Source organism: Cardiocondyla obscurior, linkage group LG13 (genome assembly GCF_019399895.1).
Source record: "Cardiocondyla obscurior isolate alpha-2009 linkage group LG13, Cobs3.1, whole genome shotgun sequence".
NCBI classification, from domain to species: Eukaryota; Metazoa; Arthropoda; class Insecta; order Hymenoptera; family Formicidae; genus Cardiocondyla; species Cardiocondyla obscurior.
Window position 1 is genome coordinate 3958694 of NC_091876.1, and position 16936 is coordinate 3975629.

Sequence of the window (16936 nt, forward strand, 5' to 3'; positions counted from 1 at the left end):
GGAGCTTTTACATTTAATATCGCGCTAAAAGGATTAACCCGCGCTTAATAACCGACAAATGCCGCCACGTGCCGCGGCGATACGATCAGTTTCGGATTTACGGATATGATTCGAACCAAAATAGAGATTGATCGGCGCATTTTGTCGCGGCAATTCGTTGAAACGCGATCGTCGAAATCGAATAATCGGTGGCAATTGATCTACCCTTTCTCCTCATCGCGCCTCTTTGATAAAAACGCCCTTAGCGGGTGGCCGGCGAGTATCGATGCTGCAACTTGCAGCGCGCAACTCATTGAGCTTCAAATTCACAATGCGTTCATGGTTCCCGCCCAAATCACCGCGTGTTTTTGCCGAAACGCTTTGCCGAAGCAAACGTAGATTTAAATTCTCAATGGAAATTGATTTACAAAGTCCGGGCGTATGTGATCTATTGGAGTTTATAAAACACACCGGATTTTCTTTCTATCGCGGGCCTCGAAAATTCAATCTTCGTGGTTCGGTGGTCTAGATAATTTTCTGCCGGGTGCGTTACAAGGATCCGCGGCGCAAAATATCGTGGGATCAGGGTCATATGGTTAATCGTGGATACGCTATAATCTCCTGTTGCGGCTACACGCGCACATCATGAGCATTATACTGCGAGAGTACATAATGTGTGGCGGGAAACGCGAATAGATAATCCAATCTGAGGTCTGCTTTGTGCGAATAATACGATAGATGGGATCCTGATTGAGTTTCGTTCTCGTTGGACGGGAATTTCGGCCGGCTCCCGAATTAGAATTATCGCTAGCGCATTGGTATCGGGTCAGAAAAGTTCTGAATGGCTTCTACAAATGACATTCATCGGGTAGAACTATCGCGCGAGTTCTCAACGAGCTGGAATGTACCAATTCCAGAACACGAAACATACGGCAGCATAAAATTCGCAAACACGACGAGAAGAAAATCAAATATGTAAAAAGACATATACGGTTTATATAGTGCGATACGTTATGCTGCATAGTATATTAAAAATTAAAAAGTATTTATTTAGGACAGAGGATGAGACTATTTCTCGAATTAATATTTTCGCAAAAAAAAAAGTGTTCTCTTTGAAATGAAAGAAATTATATGATATCAAATATGAAATACCTTTAGAATATTACGTTGCAACATAAATATCTTCATTTTCTAATTAAAAGATACAGATGAAAAATGAACTTTAGCTACTGCTATTTTGTTCCATATCTGTCAGACACGTATAATTATATTATTTTTATTGTAATTCTTTTTATTGTTCCTAATTGAATTTTTACTCTGCATTTTTACGAGTTTACTACGTTATTGTACATATGTAAGTGTAAAAAATGTACATTACTGTCTGCGATATATTTTGCTCGGGTCCGTAGGGGTTCGCTAAGCCGAAGTAACTGTGCGGATCAGTTATTCTTGCGGGAAATATCAATTTCTTTTTTCTTAATAAATATACAATATAAAGTACAATCAGTATAAATATAAAATTTTAGTATATTTATATACAATTATACCATTATTATTGTTAATGTATAAAATCCTATTAAAAGATACGTTTCGCAAATTGTACATAGATTATACAGCGTTCTTGAACACATTAATAATGATATTTGTATTACCTAAATTAATTTTGAAAATAAATTAATCGTTTTGTTATGTATTATACTCTCATGCAACTATTTTTTTTATTTTTCTCGACACGTGTATTAAAAATAATTTTAAAATATCCGATTTATCGACAGTATTAAAAGGAATTTTTTAATGTCGATAATTTATCACAGTTGCTAAAGTCACTTGTTGTTTTATCGAACATTATTTAATTAAAAATATTATCGTTATCGACATCTAGCATTAAGGCAACAAAATTTAAATTAATAAATAATAATTTATATTCTAAAACTCGCTAAAAAAAATTTAATTTTTTTATATGAAATATGGATAATTATGGAGTAATCTAGAGATAACTCCTAGTTGGCAGCACAAGTCTAACGGACTGCTGACCATTTAAAAGTTTGCTTTGTTGTGTCACGAACACGTGCGAACGTGATTATGATATAGCTATTTAATAATAATACTGCCTTTATTAAAAAAAAAATTGATTGAGTGACTCGTCGAAGTGCTACGGACGAAATATACAATAACAGTGAATGTACGAAGTAAGATTAATTTACTTTTTCTTTAATCTTTAGCGAAACTTTTGGTAACCGTTGACTGTTATTTTTTCCTTCTGCCTTTGCTTATTAATATTCATAACTATGGAAATTTTCTAGAGTCCGAAAATAAAGTATGTGGTACAAGAACTGAGTAAACTTTTTGGAAAATATAACGAACTAAAAATGACATCGAATTGGTACACAGAAAATTTGGTGTATGATTCACAAAACTTCAGCTTGCGACTCTCATCAGGCTCCAGTACCAAAGACTCCTCACCACAACGTTTTGCTGATAAGAAGACGAATGATGAAGACGACATTATTATAATTAGCGATTCTAGCTGCAGCTCATCCCCTATAAATGCTAACAAGCCGAAATGGAAACCCAGTTCAACAACAAAAGTTAAAAGTAAAGAATACCGAAAATTTCATTTTTTGGAAGATTCTTCGTCAGAGAGTGAAAAAGAAAGGGAATCACCTGATTCATTGTGGAAATTATATAGATCTGACAATAAACTTTCTAAGAAAAAGCACACAAGCAGAACTGTTATGCAAATTAATGAAACACCAACTGAAACATCATCAACTTCAAATGATACTTCTGAGAGATATGAAAGTGATTACAAAGCTGTTACTAGCAGCAATACAAGTCATGACAGAAATCAAGTGAAAGAATCTAAAAGGCATACCAGTCATAAAAGTCCTGCATCAATTACACGGCGAGAAATAAATTTGAAATTAAGAGATGAGCCTAATACTGAGAAGATTAATAAAATAATTAAACCAAGCTATGCCACATACAGTGATAGTCGCTGTGTTGTCAGAAAACATCCAATTCATTATACTCCAAAGCAAGATAATTCAGGAAAATCCAAACTCACAAGAAAAGACACATATAACATTTTTAAAAATATAAAATGTACACAACTTGTGTATAATTCTCTCAGAGACAAAAAACAAACTGATATAATTATTAATGACAGTACAGATGCAGAAGATGATTTAATGCATCCTGCTATATCACCTGATTATGATAAAAAGAAAAATGATTTTGGTGATAGTCCTGATATTATTGAAACTAGTCTTAAAAATAATGCTGTACAAGTGGACTTGGCTAAACCGTCCATATCGCGTACTAATGTAACAGAATCTTTTAAACCTTTGTCTGAAAAGAGAAAGAACCAAATCAGGAATTGGCTTCAGATAAATTCTTTTGACACTCAAAGTGAATGCTCTTTTAATACTGTTCCCCCAAGTACTAGAAATAGTAATAGCACTGGAAATAGTAGTTTAGAACGATTAGAACTGTACTATGAGACTCCAAATAACAGAGATAGAATTAATAAAGTACAGACTGAAGGAAAGCAAAGGACAATTTCAAATTTTGACAAAGTTCTTCATTCAATTTCAACGCATCAAAAAACATTGGAACAAAATACTAAACAAACTGACAATGATTCTAAATTCTGCACATGTAATAATACACCTAATAATACACCGCATAATAAATCAAAGGCTTTACTGAAAACACAAACTGAGAAAAAAGCTGTAGATGAAGATGATTTGGATACTAAAGTTGTAGTGGATTACGTAAATATTTTAGATAAATTGTATGGTAAATCATGGAGAAATAAAGCTAACATATTACTTCCATCAACTGAACCACGAAAGACGTTTGTTCCAACAGTAAATAAATTAGTCCAAACAGAACGGTAATTTATATTTTAATTTTATTGTTTAAAACTTAACAAAAACATGTCTAAAAATTTATATTTTATTCTAGGAAACCTCTGTTAAAAAATCATGCAGCTGGTTTGGACGTCAATGAGTTTGATTTAGGTAAGAAATTTTATTTTATTGAAATATGATTTTTCAATATAGTTTTTTTTTAATTACGAATTTTATTTTTATTATTATAGTTCAAAATAAAAAAACGAATCGCAGAAAAAACGTCGGGCGTAAACAAAAAGAAGCGGATAGTTTTATCAACGATGAAACGTCAAGTAATGATGATGAAAGTATATATCACAGTGCATTAACAAATCCAACTTCTACAACTAATTCGACCAAATCTATGCAAGTGCCAGAATCAATTAAACGGTACTGTACACATTTTTTTATTTTAATAGAAGTTATTTTGGTAGTACTGATACTTATTTAAAAAAGAGATATACTATATAATAATGTCTACTTTTAATTAAATATTGAATATAGGCTGCAGATACTATGCGATACCGATACGGAGGATGAAGATAATAAACCTAGCAACAATCTGGTGAGATTGCACGGGAAAAAATTATCATTTAGCGACGATGAAAGTTCGAATACGAGCGAATTTGATCCTGGAGATTATGTACCTCCAAAATACGAATTTAATAAAGGTAAGAAATATATAATAAATATGGTTTAAATTGGAAATGGCACAAGCGTAAAATATCTTTAATGATATAGCTTGTATTTAATAAAATAATACTTAATTTTGTTTTTTAGAAATGACTAAAGAGCCAATGTTGTCTAAAACACCATCTAAAACTGTCTTAAAATCGACAGGCTGCAAAACTTTTTTAGCATCTTTATCAAATACAGTTCCAATGAGTCAAATTCATCCGAATGCAAAGAAATATAGACTGAATTATAAGATTTATAAAAATGAATTATGTAAAAAATTATATGAACTGTACAACGAAAAAGTATTTGACAATAAGTTGCCTCGAGATATGTCAATTGAATGGAATGTACGTATGAGAGGAACTGCTGGATACTGTTACAATAAAAAGTCTGTGAAAAGTTTTAGTAATACTATTGTTAAATCTTCGAGGATTGTGTTAGCAACTAAAGTACGTTCTCTTTATTTATTTTTATTTCTATAAATGTAATCTATGATATTAATAATTATTTTTATAGATTTTAGATACTCCAGACAGATTAAGAGATACTTTAATTCATGAAATGTGCCATGCTGCATCATGGATAATAGATGGTGTTTCAGACGGTCATGGACATTTTTGGACGAAATGGTACGTTACGATCCATGTTGTAATTATTTTAAAGTAAATTTTAGAGTAAAACGTATGTTTAAATTTTTATACAGTTAGTGCACTAATCGCTTATAGTGATTTTTGTGTAAAATTGTAAATAATTTCTATACGTTTCATATCGCAGGGCCAACAAAGCGGTAAAGACATTTCCTGAATTGCCACCAATTCGTCGCTGTCATAATTATGAAATTAAAACCAAATTTACATATAAATGTACAAGCTGCGGATACAGGTATATTAATTGTAATAAGTAATAATGAAAAATTCCTAACTTTTATATTATTAAAACTCGTTCTATTTACAGTATAGGAAGGCATTCAAAATCCTTGGACGTTAAGACAAAACGATGTGGTTACTGTTACGGTAAATTTGAATTGTTCATTAACAAAGTAACCAAGTCTGGTAATGTGCAACAAGTACAGACGCCGAAAAAAGAGCCTACTGGTTTTGCGCTTTACGTAAAAAAAAATTATAATTCTGTGAGAAAGGAGAAAAGCAATATGAAACATGCCGATGTAATGAAGATTTTAGGTCAGCAATTTTCAACAATTAAAATAAACAAAAATGATGTAGACAGCGACTGAAAATAATTTTAAGGCCGATAATTTTGTATATTTTAATTTGTAATTCTACATGGATATTTTATTACCGTTACAGGCGTTGGAATGTAAAAGTGCCTTGTACATTTTAAATGTTATTTATGCCAACAAGAATTTTCTACGTGAAATATTTAGATCCAAGATATTTTGTAATGTAGATTTAAGGATTTTTTTGAATAATAATGCATATTTATAGACGACAAGTAAAACTTGTAGCGGCGCATAAGTATGACAACGACAAACTGTGAGTGCTTTGTTCAGGAAAAGCCGATTACTTCAATAAAAGCCTAATTGATATAAAATTTTAATTACTTATATAATGTACGTCTACCTTAAACCTCGAGAAACCTCCGCGGCACGTCAAGCTCTCGTTATTCCCGTCTGTTCGTCGTCGAAATAGAAGTTGCCGAAGCGCACGGTCTCGATTGAAATAATTTGAAATCAACTGTTCACGAGAATTCAACATGGCGATGTAGGACCGCGTTCAAAATGGACGACGCAGTGCGGCGCGACGTTGGACTTGGAAACGCGACCGTCGGCGCGTTGCGCCCCGGGTGGTGCAGGCGTCGCTGGCGTCGCGACGCGTCCGTGGCGCACTCTAAAAACAGTCGTGCCGAAGATGGCGACGTGTGAGCGGCGGCGTCCGCGCGGTGTTTAATCGCGGCGAGCAAAAGAGAGAGAGGAGCGGCGGTGCGTGCTAAGGAGGTGTATCATGTTGCCGCGGTCGCAAGGCCCGCAGTGTTTCCGTGATCTGCGTTCGGTTCGGTGCTAAATGTAAAAGGAATGTCAGAGGCGAAACGGGTGCCCCTGCAGACCCTGGAGTTCCCGGAGCCCCTGGGCCACGCGACGAAGAAGGAGAGAAAGGGGAACATGGGCAAGCAGCTCGCGCCCTCCTTCCGCTTCGCGCTCACCCTGCCCGAGTCCAACGAGAAGACATGCCCGGAGTTCAATTACGCGCAGCTTCTTAAGACGGCGGAGGTAAGACCACCGCGCGATTAACCCGCTCTCACTCGCCCGGTCCCCGACCCCCGCCGGGAGGGGAAAACAAAAAGGCCGTATGTCAAGCTCATGTCATACATACGAACATACGGAGAAAGAAGCGAGAGGGAGAGCGAGCGAGAGAGAGAAAGAGAGAGAGAGAATGCGCGTGCATGTGTGTGGGTGTAAGGCGGGGAAAATGGGGGCTTACAGAGAAAGAGAGAGATAGAGAGAGAGAGAGAAGCGAGACAACGCGTGTGTTCGTCGACGGGTCGCCGACGACCGCGTCGACGGCGACGTCGAGGAGGTACGATGGATTCTCGGGTCCCGTCCGCGCGAAAGTCACGCGACTTGTCGCGCACGCCGGATTCCGTCCGGCCGCAAGGATAGCACACGACGGTAGTTCCTTGATCGATTCGCGGTCCCTCGCCCGGATTCGCGTTGTCAACGTCATCGTCGTGCGACGTCCGCACGCTGTCACGAGGCGGACGCCGCCAGTCAGGTCGTTCTTGAAACGCGCGCTCTCTCGCTCGCTCTGTTTCTCTCCCGCGGGAGAAACGAGGCGTCCTTCGTTTCGCGCGTCCCTTGCTCGTAAAACGTCTGCACGAGAGTTGCCATTGCGCGATCGTCCGGCGGTATCATCCGTCTCCGTTTTCTCCTTTCTTCTCTCTCTCTCTCTCTTTTTCTCTCCTCTTCCCGAGGAAGGGAAAGAGACGCGCACACGGCGGCGACGATGCCTTATTCGTGTGTGCAGCGTCTACGCCGGTCTATTTCGCAAGCCACGTACTTCGTCCGGCGGGTCTTGGTGCATGGGGGAGAAGGATACGCGGAAAATGCGATCGGGGGAAGAAGAGGGGGCCCTCGGGGGGAGAAACAGCGCGCACACACGTGAATGTGTATGTCGCGCACGGAGGTCTCTTATTTCACGCGCGCGCGAGAGAGCGTGTGCTGCGGGACTCCTTTCTGAATTGTAGATCGATGCACCGGAGGAGAGAAACTCGTGACCGCCGACACGTATCGAATACACCGCTCGAGACGCGTGTCACGCGCTCCCGCCCCCTCCTACCCCGCGCGATAGGATAATGAATTAAATAAATTTTTGATCTAATCTAATCAGTCTCCCGCCCTGGCGATTGTAGAAATATTGGCGAACGCGTCCGCTCGTTGCGGAAAAACGCGGTGGACTTCTACGCGACTTCTATTCCGTTTTTATCGCTTGTAAACAAATCGAGACAAGTTTTACGGATATAATCGGACGATCTCGAATACCCCGACGTCGTTACGTAAAATGTTTTACTTCAGGGTGGCTGTTCGTATTCAAATCGCACCGTTTGCGATTTCGTCGGACGGAGGTAAAAAAAAAGAATCGTCCGTGAAATCCGTAAAATATTCGCGAAACGCTGGTTTCTCTTCCGCTCGTGTAAATTACTCGTTCGACTCGGAAAGCTTTATTTTCATCAGCCGCGTGCAATTCGCAGCTTTGTTTTGATCGCGCACGTGTTTCGAAAACGTGGCACGAATTCACCGGCGAATCAAATTTCGAAGTGGCGAAGGGGAAGGGGATGGGGGATGCGCGCACCTGGAAAATTTGCGATGTAAAAATTGATTAATTATTCCCTGGAATTGCGCAGCGTGGTTTGTTCGCGCGCGAATAAACGCGAAATTGTGATTCCATATGAAAATCAGGACGCCACCCTCTCTCTATCCAATACGTTCAGTTAAGTTTTCTTTTTTTATTTTTAACTCCCCCCCCTTCTATCTCTCTCTCTCTCTCTCGCATTACCTCGTTATTTCGATCATATGACTGTCAAGCTCGCATTTCATCCCTTCATTCAATTTTACTTCGAGCGTTTTAATTCATCAAACGATGAAATCTCGTTACGCGTTACTGGTTTAGCCATATCTTTTTTCATTAAGAATTCCGATAATAACCGTGGCGGCGCAATGTGAGAAAAAAACGATATCGCGCAGATTCGCGCGTTATATCTCGCTGATTAATTGAGTGACTAATTGGACGATTAACAAGGCTGATTCGATAGAAACACGTAGGGGAGAGAGAAAAAAAAATACTGTCGAACTTCGATCATCAATAGCCACGTCGTAGGTAAGATCAATCGCTTGATTCGGCGTCCCTTTGATAAGAGAACAGGAGGCTGAAGAAGGTGGTTTCACGATGCGACGCGAAGGAAAGAGCGCGAAATCGCAAGGACAGTGTTCCACCGCTTCATGCACTCCTGGTATTCGTAGACATGTCAAGCACTCTCAAAACCGATTCATCCATTCCGCGTTTCTGCTCTTTCTTTATTCGACTCATTTTAATTGTCCTCATTATTAAAAAAAACGGAGGTAAAATTTTTATCTATTTAGGAAATAGTAATATAAATAAATTTGTGTTTTGCAATTCTACACGCAAAGAAAAGATTATTCTTTTAAGATATATTTTCACAGAGGTATTGTAAAATGACGTCGAATTCTGATCATTATCTCGTACACGTTTAAACTCGATTCGCTAACGTATGTACAGGCACGGTCTATTCTCTTTGATCAATTTGATTTTTAAATAAATTAGTGAAAGTGGTACAGAGAACGAAGCGCGAGATGCAGAGCGATTTGATTGTGGTTTACTGTGTTGATTTGCGAAAGGGATATTTCGGCGCGTGCTCCATCGATCGATTACTAATTAATCTGTTTACTTTGCAGAAAAAACGTAGGAAAGAACAAAAGCGGGGAGATGAGAATGCGACTAATGGATTAAACCCGTTTGACGATGACGACGATGAGGACAAGCTTAGAGATATGGCCAAAAGATTTGAGGCAAAATATGTACGTTGACGAAAAACTGATCTTTGATACGATATTGATAAAAGGCTAATTATGTTCCATTTGCTTAGGGAACATCTACCACGGGAAAGAAAAGGCACAAGTACGACGATTATGTGGATTTGGGCGCAGGATATGATGAAAATGACTCCTTCATCGACAATACTGACGCTGTACGTGAAGTTTCTTTTTTTGTGGAAGATTATTCTCTAAGATTTTTAATGTAATCTTGATATTTTCTTTTTTTTTTTTCGACAGTATGATGAAATTGTGCCCGAAGAGATGACCACAGCGCACGGGGGTTTCTATATTAATTGCGGAGCTCTTGAATTCAGAGCAGCCGATAGACGTTCGTTAGTTCACAATAATAATAATAACAATAATAATAATAACAATAGCGATGATGAAGAAAGTAGCGAAAGTAGCGAAGATGATACTGAAGATGCAGATAGTCCTAAACGAGTAGAAAAACGTATCATTAGCTCTTCCGATGATGATGAGACGGAAGATATCACTGGCGATAACCCACGAAAAGTAAATGATCTTTTAATATATTGCTTTGGTTTATTTCTATGTACTCTGTATAATTTAATTCTTATTAACAGAGGCGGAAAGTTGAGGAAAATAGCGAGAAGAAAGTCAATCACGAAAATAGCAAGAAGAGGAAAAAGCAGCAAAATCATCAGACGCAAGATGCGCAACCAAACTCTCAACAAGATTTGGATCTTCTGAGACGGAAAGAGAAAAATGAGACGACAGATGCAGAAGGAGGTACAGGTAATATTTTCAACTTTTTACTTCGTTATTGAGTTATTAAAAATGTTCAATTTGCGTGTTATTTGTAAAATAATATTGCACTTTCAGCTTCAGAAGATCAAGAGGAGAAGAAAAAGTCTGATAAACCAGAAAAAAATAAATTAAGTGAGAAAAAGTTCGATATCAAAAAGTTTGAAAAGAAATCATCTAATAGTAATGGATATGATACGAAAAAAATAGATCTGAAAAGATTAGATGCGAAAGATAGTAATATCGATGATGCAATAGAAAGTGTTGTTAATGCAGCTCGAGGAATTGAAGATGACTCAAGTCGCGATACAACAGATTCAGGAAAATCTCGCGTTTATCTTTACGTTGAATCTGATGGAGAAGAAATGGAGAATAAAGAAGCGTCCTTGCCCGAAAATCTGCCCGAAGATGTAAAAGAAATAGTGAATAAATTAAAGATTCAAGCGGAAAACAGCAAAGACGGTAAAAGCAAGTTCTTTAATAGCGCAGTTAACGAAGTGCTCTTTACGTGAGTTTATATTATTAAATTTTTTTATTACGAGTTATATAAATTGTGAAAAATTCTCTAAAATTCGTTACTCTTATTACAGTTTAGAGAAGAAACTACGAATATTGAATTCGCCTAGCATAAGATTACAAACCTATGGACATTTAGTACGGTTTTTACCTTGTAGTAAAATTACTCTCCTCAGTAGAGCTAAGAAACTTTATTTGAAAGATGCCGAACATAGAGTGAACGAACCGATGCACAAGTAAGATAAGAGTTTCAGTGATTGTATAGTACATAAAGCTTATTTTTATATATTTACTTATACTATGCTATATAAATATCTTTAGTATTTTTCTATTTAAAATTTCTGTGTTTAATAAAAATGTTTTTTACAGATTAAAGAAACTCATCGATAATGTTATGCCATCAGTTATGGATAAATATATGAAAGAATGTCAAAAAGTTGCCGATGAAAAGTGAGTAACTTTATTGCAATTTATATGATTTGGTGTCTCGCAGTATTGATTTTTGTTGACAGTCTAATTTTTTAAATATTTTTTTTAATGAATTACGTCTTAGTTCTTTAAAAACAATTGTAAATTTGCATATTATTAAACACAGTTGAATAAAAATTCAGTTTGCCGGAGAATGCAATAGTACATGTAACTACAGTTCATAATTTCTTGAATATAACCTTATTGTAATTTTTTATTTCTCAGTCCTCAATTATACTGGGAGATATATCGGTACTGTTGGTAAGGCGCCCCTCGTAAGAGGAACCTCTTTCTATTCTCGCCTCTCCGACTGCTCTTTCTCTTTTCTTGTTTTCTATTGTCTTTAATCTTTTTCTTTTAATCTATATTCATGCTTACATGCTTTTGCTCTTACAATTTTGACGAACAACATTCATATAATTAATTATGTTTGCATTTAGAGGAAGAGACATTTTATTATTTAGCGTGGTCATTATTATTCATCTACCATATTATTGAGAAAGCAGAGGAAGATGCGGGGCTTTTTATCATCAGTATCAATGTTTAGTTTATCACTAGAATCATCTTTTGCGTCAAACAGGAAACGCATTTGATCTGGGACACAATTCGATGAAAATAGGCGATTAAATTATATATTATTATTAATATTAAAAAAGAAATTAAGATAGCGGAATTCTGTCACAACAAATGCCGATCATCATTCTTTGTCATCGCGACACCATGAATTTTTATAATACCTCTATTGAAATTTAATTGACTGATCGATTTCAGGGGTCTCGAAGGATCTCCTGCAGACGCAGAAAGTAGTGACGAAGACGATGGCTCATCAAAAAACACGGAAAAGTCAAAAATACCACGAAAGCGATTTCCATGGACTGATGAAGCAAAGTATGTTGCTAATCAAAATTACGTTTATTTACATGTAATTTAAATTTGCATTCACGTATGTTTATGGCAAATCTCAATTTTAGGAAACTTGTTCTCGAAATTGCAAACGCCAGAAGACATTATTTCAAAATTCTCAGAACAAGGAAAGAAAGTATGGAATCGTTTGTTGCGACTTTCATTGATATGAATGTTCTACCATTGTGGCCACCTGGATGCGTACGATTGCAAACTTTACTAAAATATGCTAGTCCTGTTGAACCTACGTAAGTTTAAGTACATTATAACCATTTAATACACTGTATACAAGTGTTACAAACTCTCGCTATTTCTGCTTTGCTTCGTGCATGAAAGTTCCCTACTATAGTTTTTTTTTTCTTATTTTCATAAAAGTGAAAGGAATGAATGCGTGTCTGGAAGTTAGGTTAGAGATTAGGATCAAGATCCTTGAAGATTGATTTAATTTCTTTGCAAATCGTGATCAAGATATCTGGCGCGTTGTCATGATGACTAAATCAAAAAGCTAATCGATCGCTTCATTGTTTGATTATTTTATGTTTTAGGAAGGTGTAATGGATTAATACTGATTTCTACTTCTTCGCTCAAAACATTAACGGATTCCTAGAAAAAAGTCATATTCTACGAGAGTGATACTCGATTTAACGCATTTAGAGATATAACAAGATTATGAGATTATAATATTAACTTGTACGCAAATCTTTTAATGCTTAATGTTTTTTTGTTCTTATTTATTTTTTGTATTTGCAAAAGTTGCTTCAATTAATTTAATCAGCATACATTTTTACTTTATTATAATTAAATGCGCACACATACCTAATCTTTTTTTTTTTACTACATACGGCTTTTCTTCCTTCTTATATTTGCATATTCCTTGATGTTATGCACTGCTTTATAATAATGAACTATTACGATTTTAGCATTAAGAAGAAGTTGAAGAAACCAAAAGAAATGGTTACTGCAAACAACGTTACAACTTCCGCCACTACTCAAGTTTGTAATGTCGTGAAAAATGACACCACAAATGCGAATAATCTTTCGTCTCAAGAAAATGAAAAGACAAACGTGAATGTATCTAAAGTTCAAATTATTGGCGAAAATTCAACGAATTTTTCAAGTCAAGCAGCAGTAAAGTCCAACGACATTAACATTGATAAAAAGCAACATAGTAATAAATATAAAGACAAACATAGCACAGAAAATAGTGCAGTAAGTCATCAGCAAGCATCAGAAGGCACTGCGGTTTCCGTTAATAATTTTACAGTTGGTAAAATTTCCGTAGTACCTACAGCACAATTAATGGCTCAAAAGCCAAGCAAGAGTCACGTTGAGAAATTTAATTTCATGGATTTAACAAACAGTTCCCTATCTATAACACGTGTTGATTATGACAAGTTAACGACGAAGCTAAATGACACAATAATAGAAGACAGAGTTTCTATTACAGCGTGCCCGGAACCTGTAAGTCATCCAAAAACGAACGAAATTTCTCAAGCTGGACATCATTCCGTATACAGACAAGATACTTCCTATTCAACACAAGCTTTGAAACATAGGTTTTTACAGGAAAATGCAGATATTAAATGCGATAAGAGGTTAGATGATAAAAATGTCGATGCAATGATTAACAAAACTGATAAGAAAGAAAAAAAACGGGAACGATGTGTGGAAGTCAAACATAAATCGTCGCACGATCAGAAAAAGAGAAAGAAAGAACACAAGATGATTGAACAACAGATAGGGCCTAACCAAGACGTAGTGCCTATGCCACAGCAAACGACCCTTTCAAAAGAGGAACAAGAACAAAGGCAAAACGAAGAGACAATTGCTGCGACTAATTTCCTCAGTCAGATCATTAACGATGATTCACCGCCGCGAGGATTAACAGATAAAAGGAAAGACGGTTTCATTACGGATGATGCCTTAGGAAACGCAGTACAACCAACAGAACAGGAAAAAGATGTTCAAATGGTAATGAGGTCATTGAAGGAGTTGCAGGAGTTACAAGAGATGAAATTCTCTCCTAATAATTCACCGGTCGGTGGTACCATACAAAAGCCCGGTAAATCGAACGCGCAGTATGTTACTTATCAAGAGGATTACCAACGATTGTATCTCAAGAAAGAAGATAAAATGAGGTCTAAAGAAGAAGCACAATGGTAGAACCAGCGCATATTATTGCTCGTTTTAAAGTTTTTTTTTTTTTGGGAACGGTAATGAGATTAGCTATTAATTTGCGAGAGATACTAGGCGGGACTCTCAATATTTATATAATTTATATTTTGTTTCGTATGATCAAGGCTGAAGGAAATTTCTTCCACTTACATCACGCCATTATTATTGGCGAACTAAAATGTATGCAGCTATGGAGTATATGTTTATAACGATCATACTGTGTATGTCGTATACGGATTTTTAATATTTTCAAGCAAAAACCGCCAAATTATGTACATACATTATAAATTTATTAGCGGTAGTTTCGGTTGTATGTGTACAGATAAGTATATAAATTATGAAATTCTCTAGATTACTTGAAATAAAAAAAAAAAAAAAAGATGTGGATACTCTTGAACAACAAGCATACGGCGAATGCAAAATTAAATTAATTTTTTTTTTTACATTAACTTTGTAGCCACAATAAACATGAATTAAATTCTGTTAATTTACTATAGGTATTCATAATCTAATCTTATTTCAGAACCTTTTTTTTTTGCTATAGTCTTAAAATGTAAATCAATCACAGAGACATTAACATCTCAAGACTGTATTTATAATATTAAATACAAGAAAAGACTATGAGTGACCACACAACTTTAGAGCTTTAATAATGAAAGCACATTAGTTTGCTAGTCGCCATTTGTTCGATGTATACAGATCTTGATGAGTATTTGTAAATAAGTGAGCAGCGTCCATCATTCTGTGAATTATGTGGTCTACAAGAAATTTTATTTGAATTTATTTGACGAGCTGTCTGTGATTTTTTTTTAACTTGTGATTTTTGTACCGATTAATCGGTATTTGAACTTTTCGATTATAAAATGTGTGACACTTTTAATTGAGAATGTAAGCATTAAATGCTTTTTTAAATATAAATATCACTATGAATTATTGGTTTAAGTGAAATGATACTCTTTTTGACCACCTAAATATCACAGAGTGAGAAAAAAAAATGTCTTGTGTACTGTTCCTCGTGTTTCGGTTGTTATTATCATAATGTATGTACGCAGAAGAAAAGAAAGAGCAGAATAATTTATTTAGTAATCATTATGCATGTTAATTTTTTTTGAAATTAAATTACTGCCTTCCGCAAAATGCTTACGAAGCTGGATATCAGATGCGCGCGATAAAGGAGCAAAAATTCACGATACTTCCACTGTACATTACCTTCGCGTCGGATATATTTTTCTTTGTCTTAACATCACAATAAAATGTATCTCCAACACTTAATGGTGTTGGAGGAGGGAGTGCGATTATCATTAAAAAGAGATTATCATTAGCTCGACCTACGTGCGAGCATCCGTTGCTTTCTCTTGCAAATTTGTATGGCTTTGTATGTGGCTTGACTGAATAATAGACACGTTAGATAATGACGAGAGACGAAAACGAGTGTGAAAGAATGAGAGAGATGTCTACAGAGACGACGACGAATGCGTGAGAGAGCGGGAGAGACGACTAGAATATTTTTGGAACGTATAAAGATGACTAGTGTATTATATACCGTATACCTTACCCTCTCCCATTTTACCCCTATGATACTTAGAGTATGGTTAAAAACGTCTTGTTCAATTCCGATTTGAGAATTTTCACTAAGACGACTTAAAATATAAGTTTTGAATATTTTTTACAAAAGCAATATTATTTTTACCTTGTACTCTCTGCTTCGCGGCGCGTCATCGATGATTCGCGTGGAATTTCACTTGTAGATTTTGACCCCCTTCCGATGCTCGGCGATTTTACTGATAAATGCAGTACGCGAAAAGGTCCAACCCCGCCATGAACAGCACGTACGACAAAAGGGAGATTTCTAAAATTGTACAACAGTCGTTCGCATCACCGGATTCGCGCATTATCGAATTTCACGTTCGATCGTCCTAGCTTACCAGCGTTTTCCGGTTGCAGATTCAAAGTGTTGTCGTAAAATATAAAATGCGTCATCGTTAAGTATACGTTGAACGCATTCGTGCAGGTCCGAACGATCCACTCGTACTCGGCGTCTAGCAATTTTTTCTCGATCATTTTGTCAATTTTCTTTTGGACTGCCCCGTGCGAGAAAGCTACAATTTTTACTAATCGTCAGACATTGCCGAATATTTTCCTCCTCGAATCCGAGGGCAACTTTACGGCGTAGAACAAAGCGAGCGATAATTAACTTACTTTTGTTTTCTCGAAGTCGCGAGAGTTCCTGCCAGATTTACAGACCTCTAACGAATTGGGGACGGCGCGCGTCTAGATTTTTTGTTCTCCGATCGCCGAATTATCTTTGAATTTTCATTCGACCTCGCTCTTATTTTCGTTTATCATCCATCTTCCCGTTCGTTTATCGCGAGTAAGCGCTCGCGCAATTTTTCGTGGTACATACGTCGGCCGTTCGCCGCGCGAAGTCGCGACGGTCGCGCGTTCTAGTGACGTAACGCGACTCAGCGGGCTGAAACTGGGCGGGGGT

The 16936-nt window shown here is 36.7% G+C and overlaps 2 protein-coding genes and 1 long non-coding RNA gene across 6 annotated transcripts; 2 read left to right on the top strand and 1 right to left on the bottom strand.

Moving 5' to 3' along the window:
- Positions 1 to 1923: 1923 nt before the first annotated feature.
- LOC139107786 (germ cell nuclear acidic protein) lies at positions 1924 to 6342 on the top strand. Of its 2 annotated transcripts, none has more exons than XM_070665628.1 (9): positions 1924 to 2161; positions 2283 to 3877; positions 3949 to 4004; positions 4085 to 4265; positions 4380 to 4546; positions 4656 to 5002; positions 5070 to 5182; positions 5328 to 5435; positions 5508 to 6342. In XM_070665628.1, the coding sequence occupies exons 2-9, from the start codon at positions 2349 to 2351 to the stop codon at positions 5785 to 5787; spliced, it is 2781 nt and encodes a 926-aa protein (XP_070521729.1). In that variant the 5' UTR covers positions 1924 to 2161; positions 2283 to 2348; the 3' UTR covers positions 5788 to 6342. The 2 variants fall into 2 exon arrangements, with proteins under 2 accessions (XP_070521729.1, XP_070521728.1); XM_070665627.1 differs by having other exon boundaries at positions 1927 to 2168; positions 5508 to 6334.
- Positions 6343 to 6412: 70 nt separating this feature from the next.
- Yem (yemanuclein) lies at positions 6413 to 16122 on the top strand. 3 transcript variants are annotated; one of them, XM_070665626.1, is made up of 13 exons: positions 6645 to 6780; positions 8698 to 8884; positions 9481 to 9603; positions 9672 to 9773; positions 9859 to 10134; positions 10206 to 10377; positions 10465 to 10894; positions 10977 to 11138; positions 11272 to 11352; positions 11596 to 11631; positions 12142 to 12258; positions 12342 to 12521; positions 13194 to 16122. In XM_070665626.1, exons 3-13 carry the CDS (start codon positions 9577 to 9579, stop codon positions 14434 to 14436), a joined length of 2826 nt encoding a protein of 941 aa, XP_070521727.1. In that variant the 5' UTR covers positions 6645 to 6780; positions 8698 to 8884; positions 9481 to 9576; the 3' UTR covers positions 14437 to 16122. The 3 variants fall into 3 exon arrangements, with proteins under 3 accessions (XP_070521725.1, XP_070521726.1, XP_070521727.1); XM_070665624.1 differs by lacking the exon at positions 8698 to 8884 and having other exon boundaries at positions 6413 to 6780; XM_070665625.1 differs by lacking the exons at positions 8698 to 8884; positions 11596 to 11631 and having other exon boundaries at positions 6413 to 6780.
- Positions 16123 to 16184: 62 nt separating this feature from the next.
- On the bottom strand, positions 16185 to 16835 carry LOC139107808 (uncharacterized). The gene is made up of 3 exons (XR_011546569.1): positions 16648 to 16835; positions 16374 to 16547; positions 16185 to 16297 (listed from the first exon to the last, which is right to left on the bottom strand). It is a non-coding gene; the product is annotated as an uncharacterized lncRNA (long non-coding RNA).
- Positions 16836 to 16936: the final 101 nt, after the last annotated feature.

Coding starts and splice junctions, on each gene's coding strand:
- Yem (XM_070665624.1), top strand. CDS start 6,586: ATGTCAGAGGCGAAACGGGTGCCCCTGCAGACCCTGGAGTTCCCGGAG. Junction 9,774..9,858: donor TCATCGACAATACTGACGCT/GTACGTGAAGTT, acceptor TTTTTTCGACAG/TATGATGAAATTGTGCCCGA. Junction 12,259..12,341: donor CCATGGACTGATGAAGCAAA/GTATGTTGCTAA, acceptor TCTCAATTTTAG/GAAACTTGTTCTCGAAATTG.
- LOC139107786 (XM_070665627.1), top strand. Junction 4,005..4,084: donor CGTCAATGAGTTTGATTTAG/GTAAGAAATTTT, acceptor TTATTATTATAG/TTCAAAATAAAAAAACGAAT. Junction 5,436..5,507: donor TGTACAAGCTGCGGATACAG/GTATATTAATTG, acceptor TTCTATTTACAG/TATAGGAAGGCATTCAAAAT.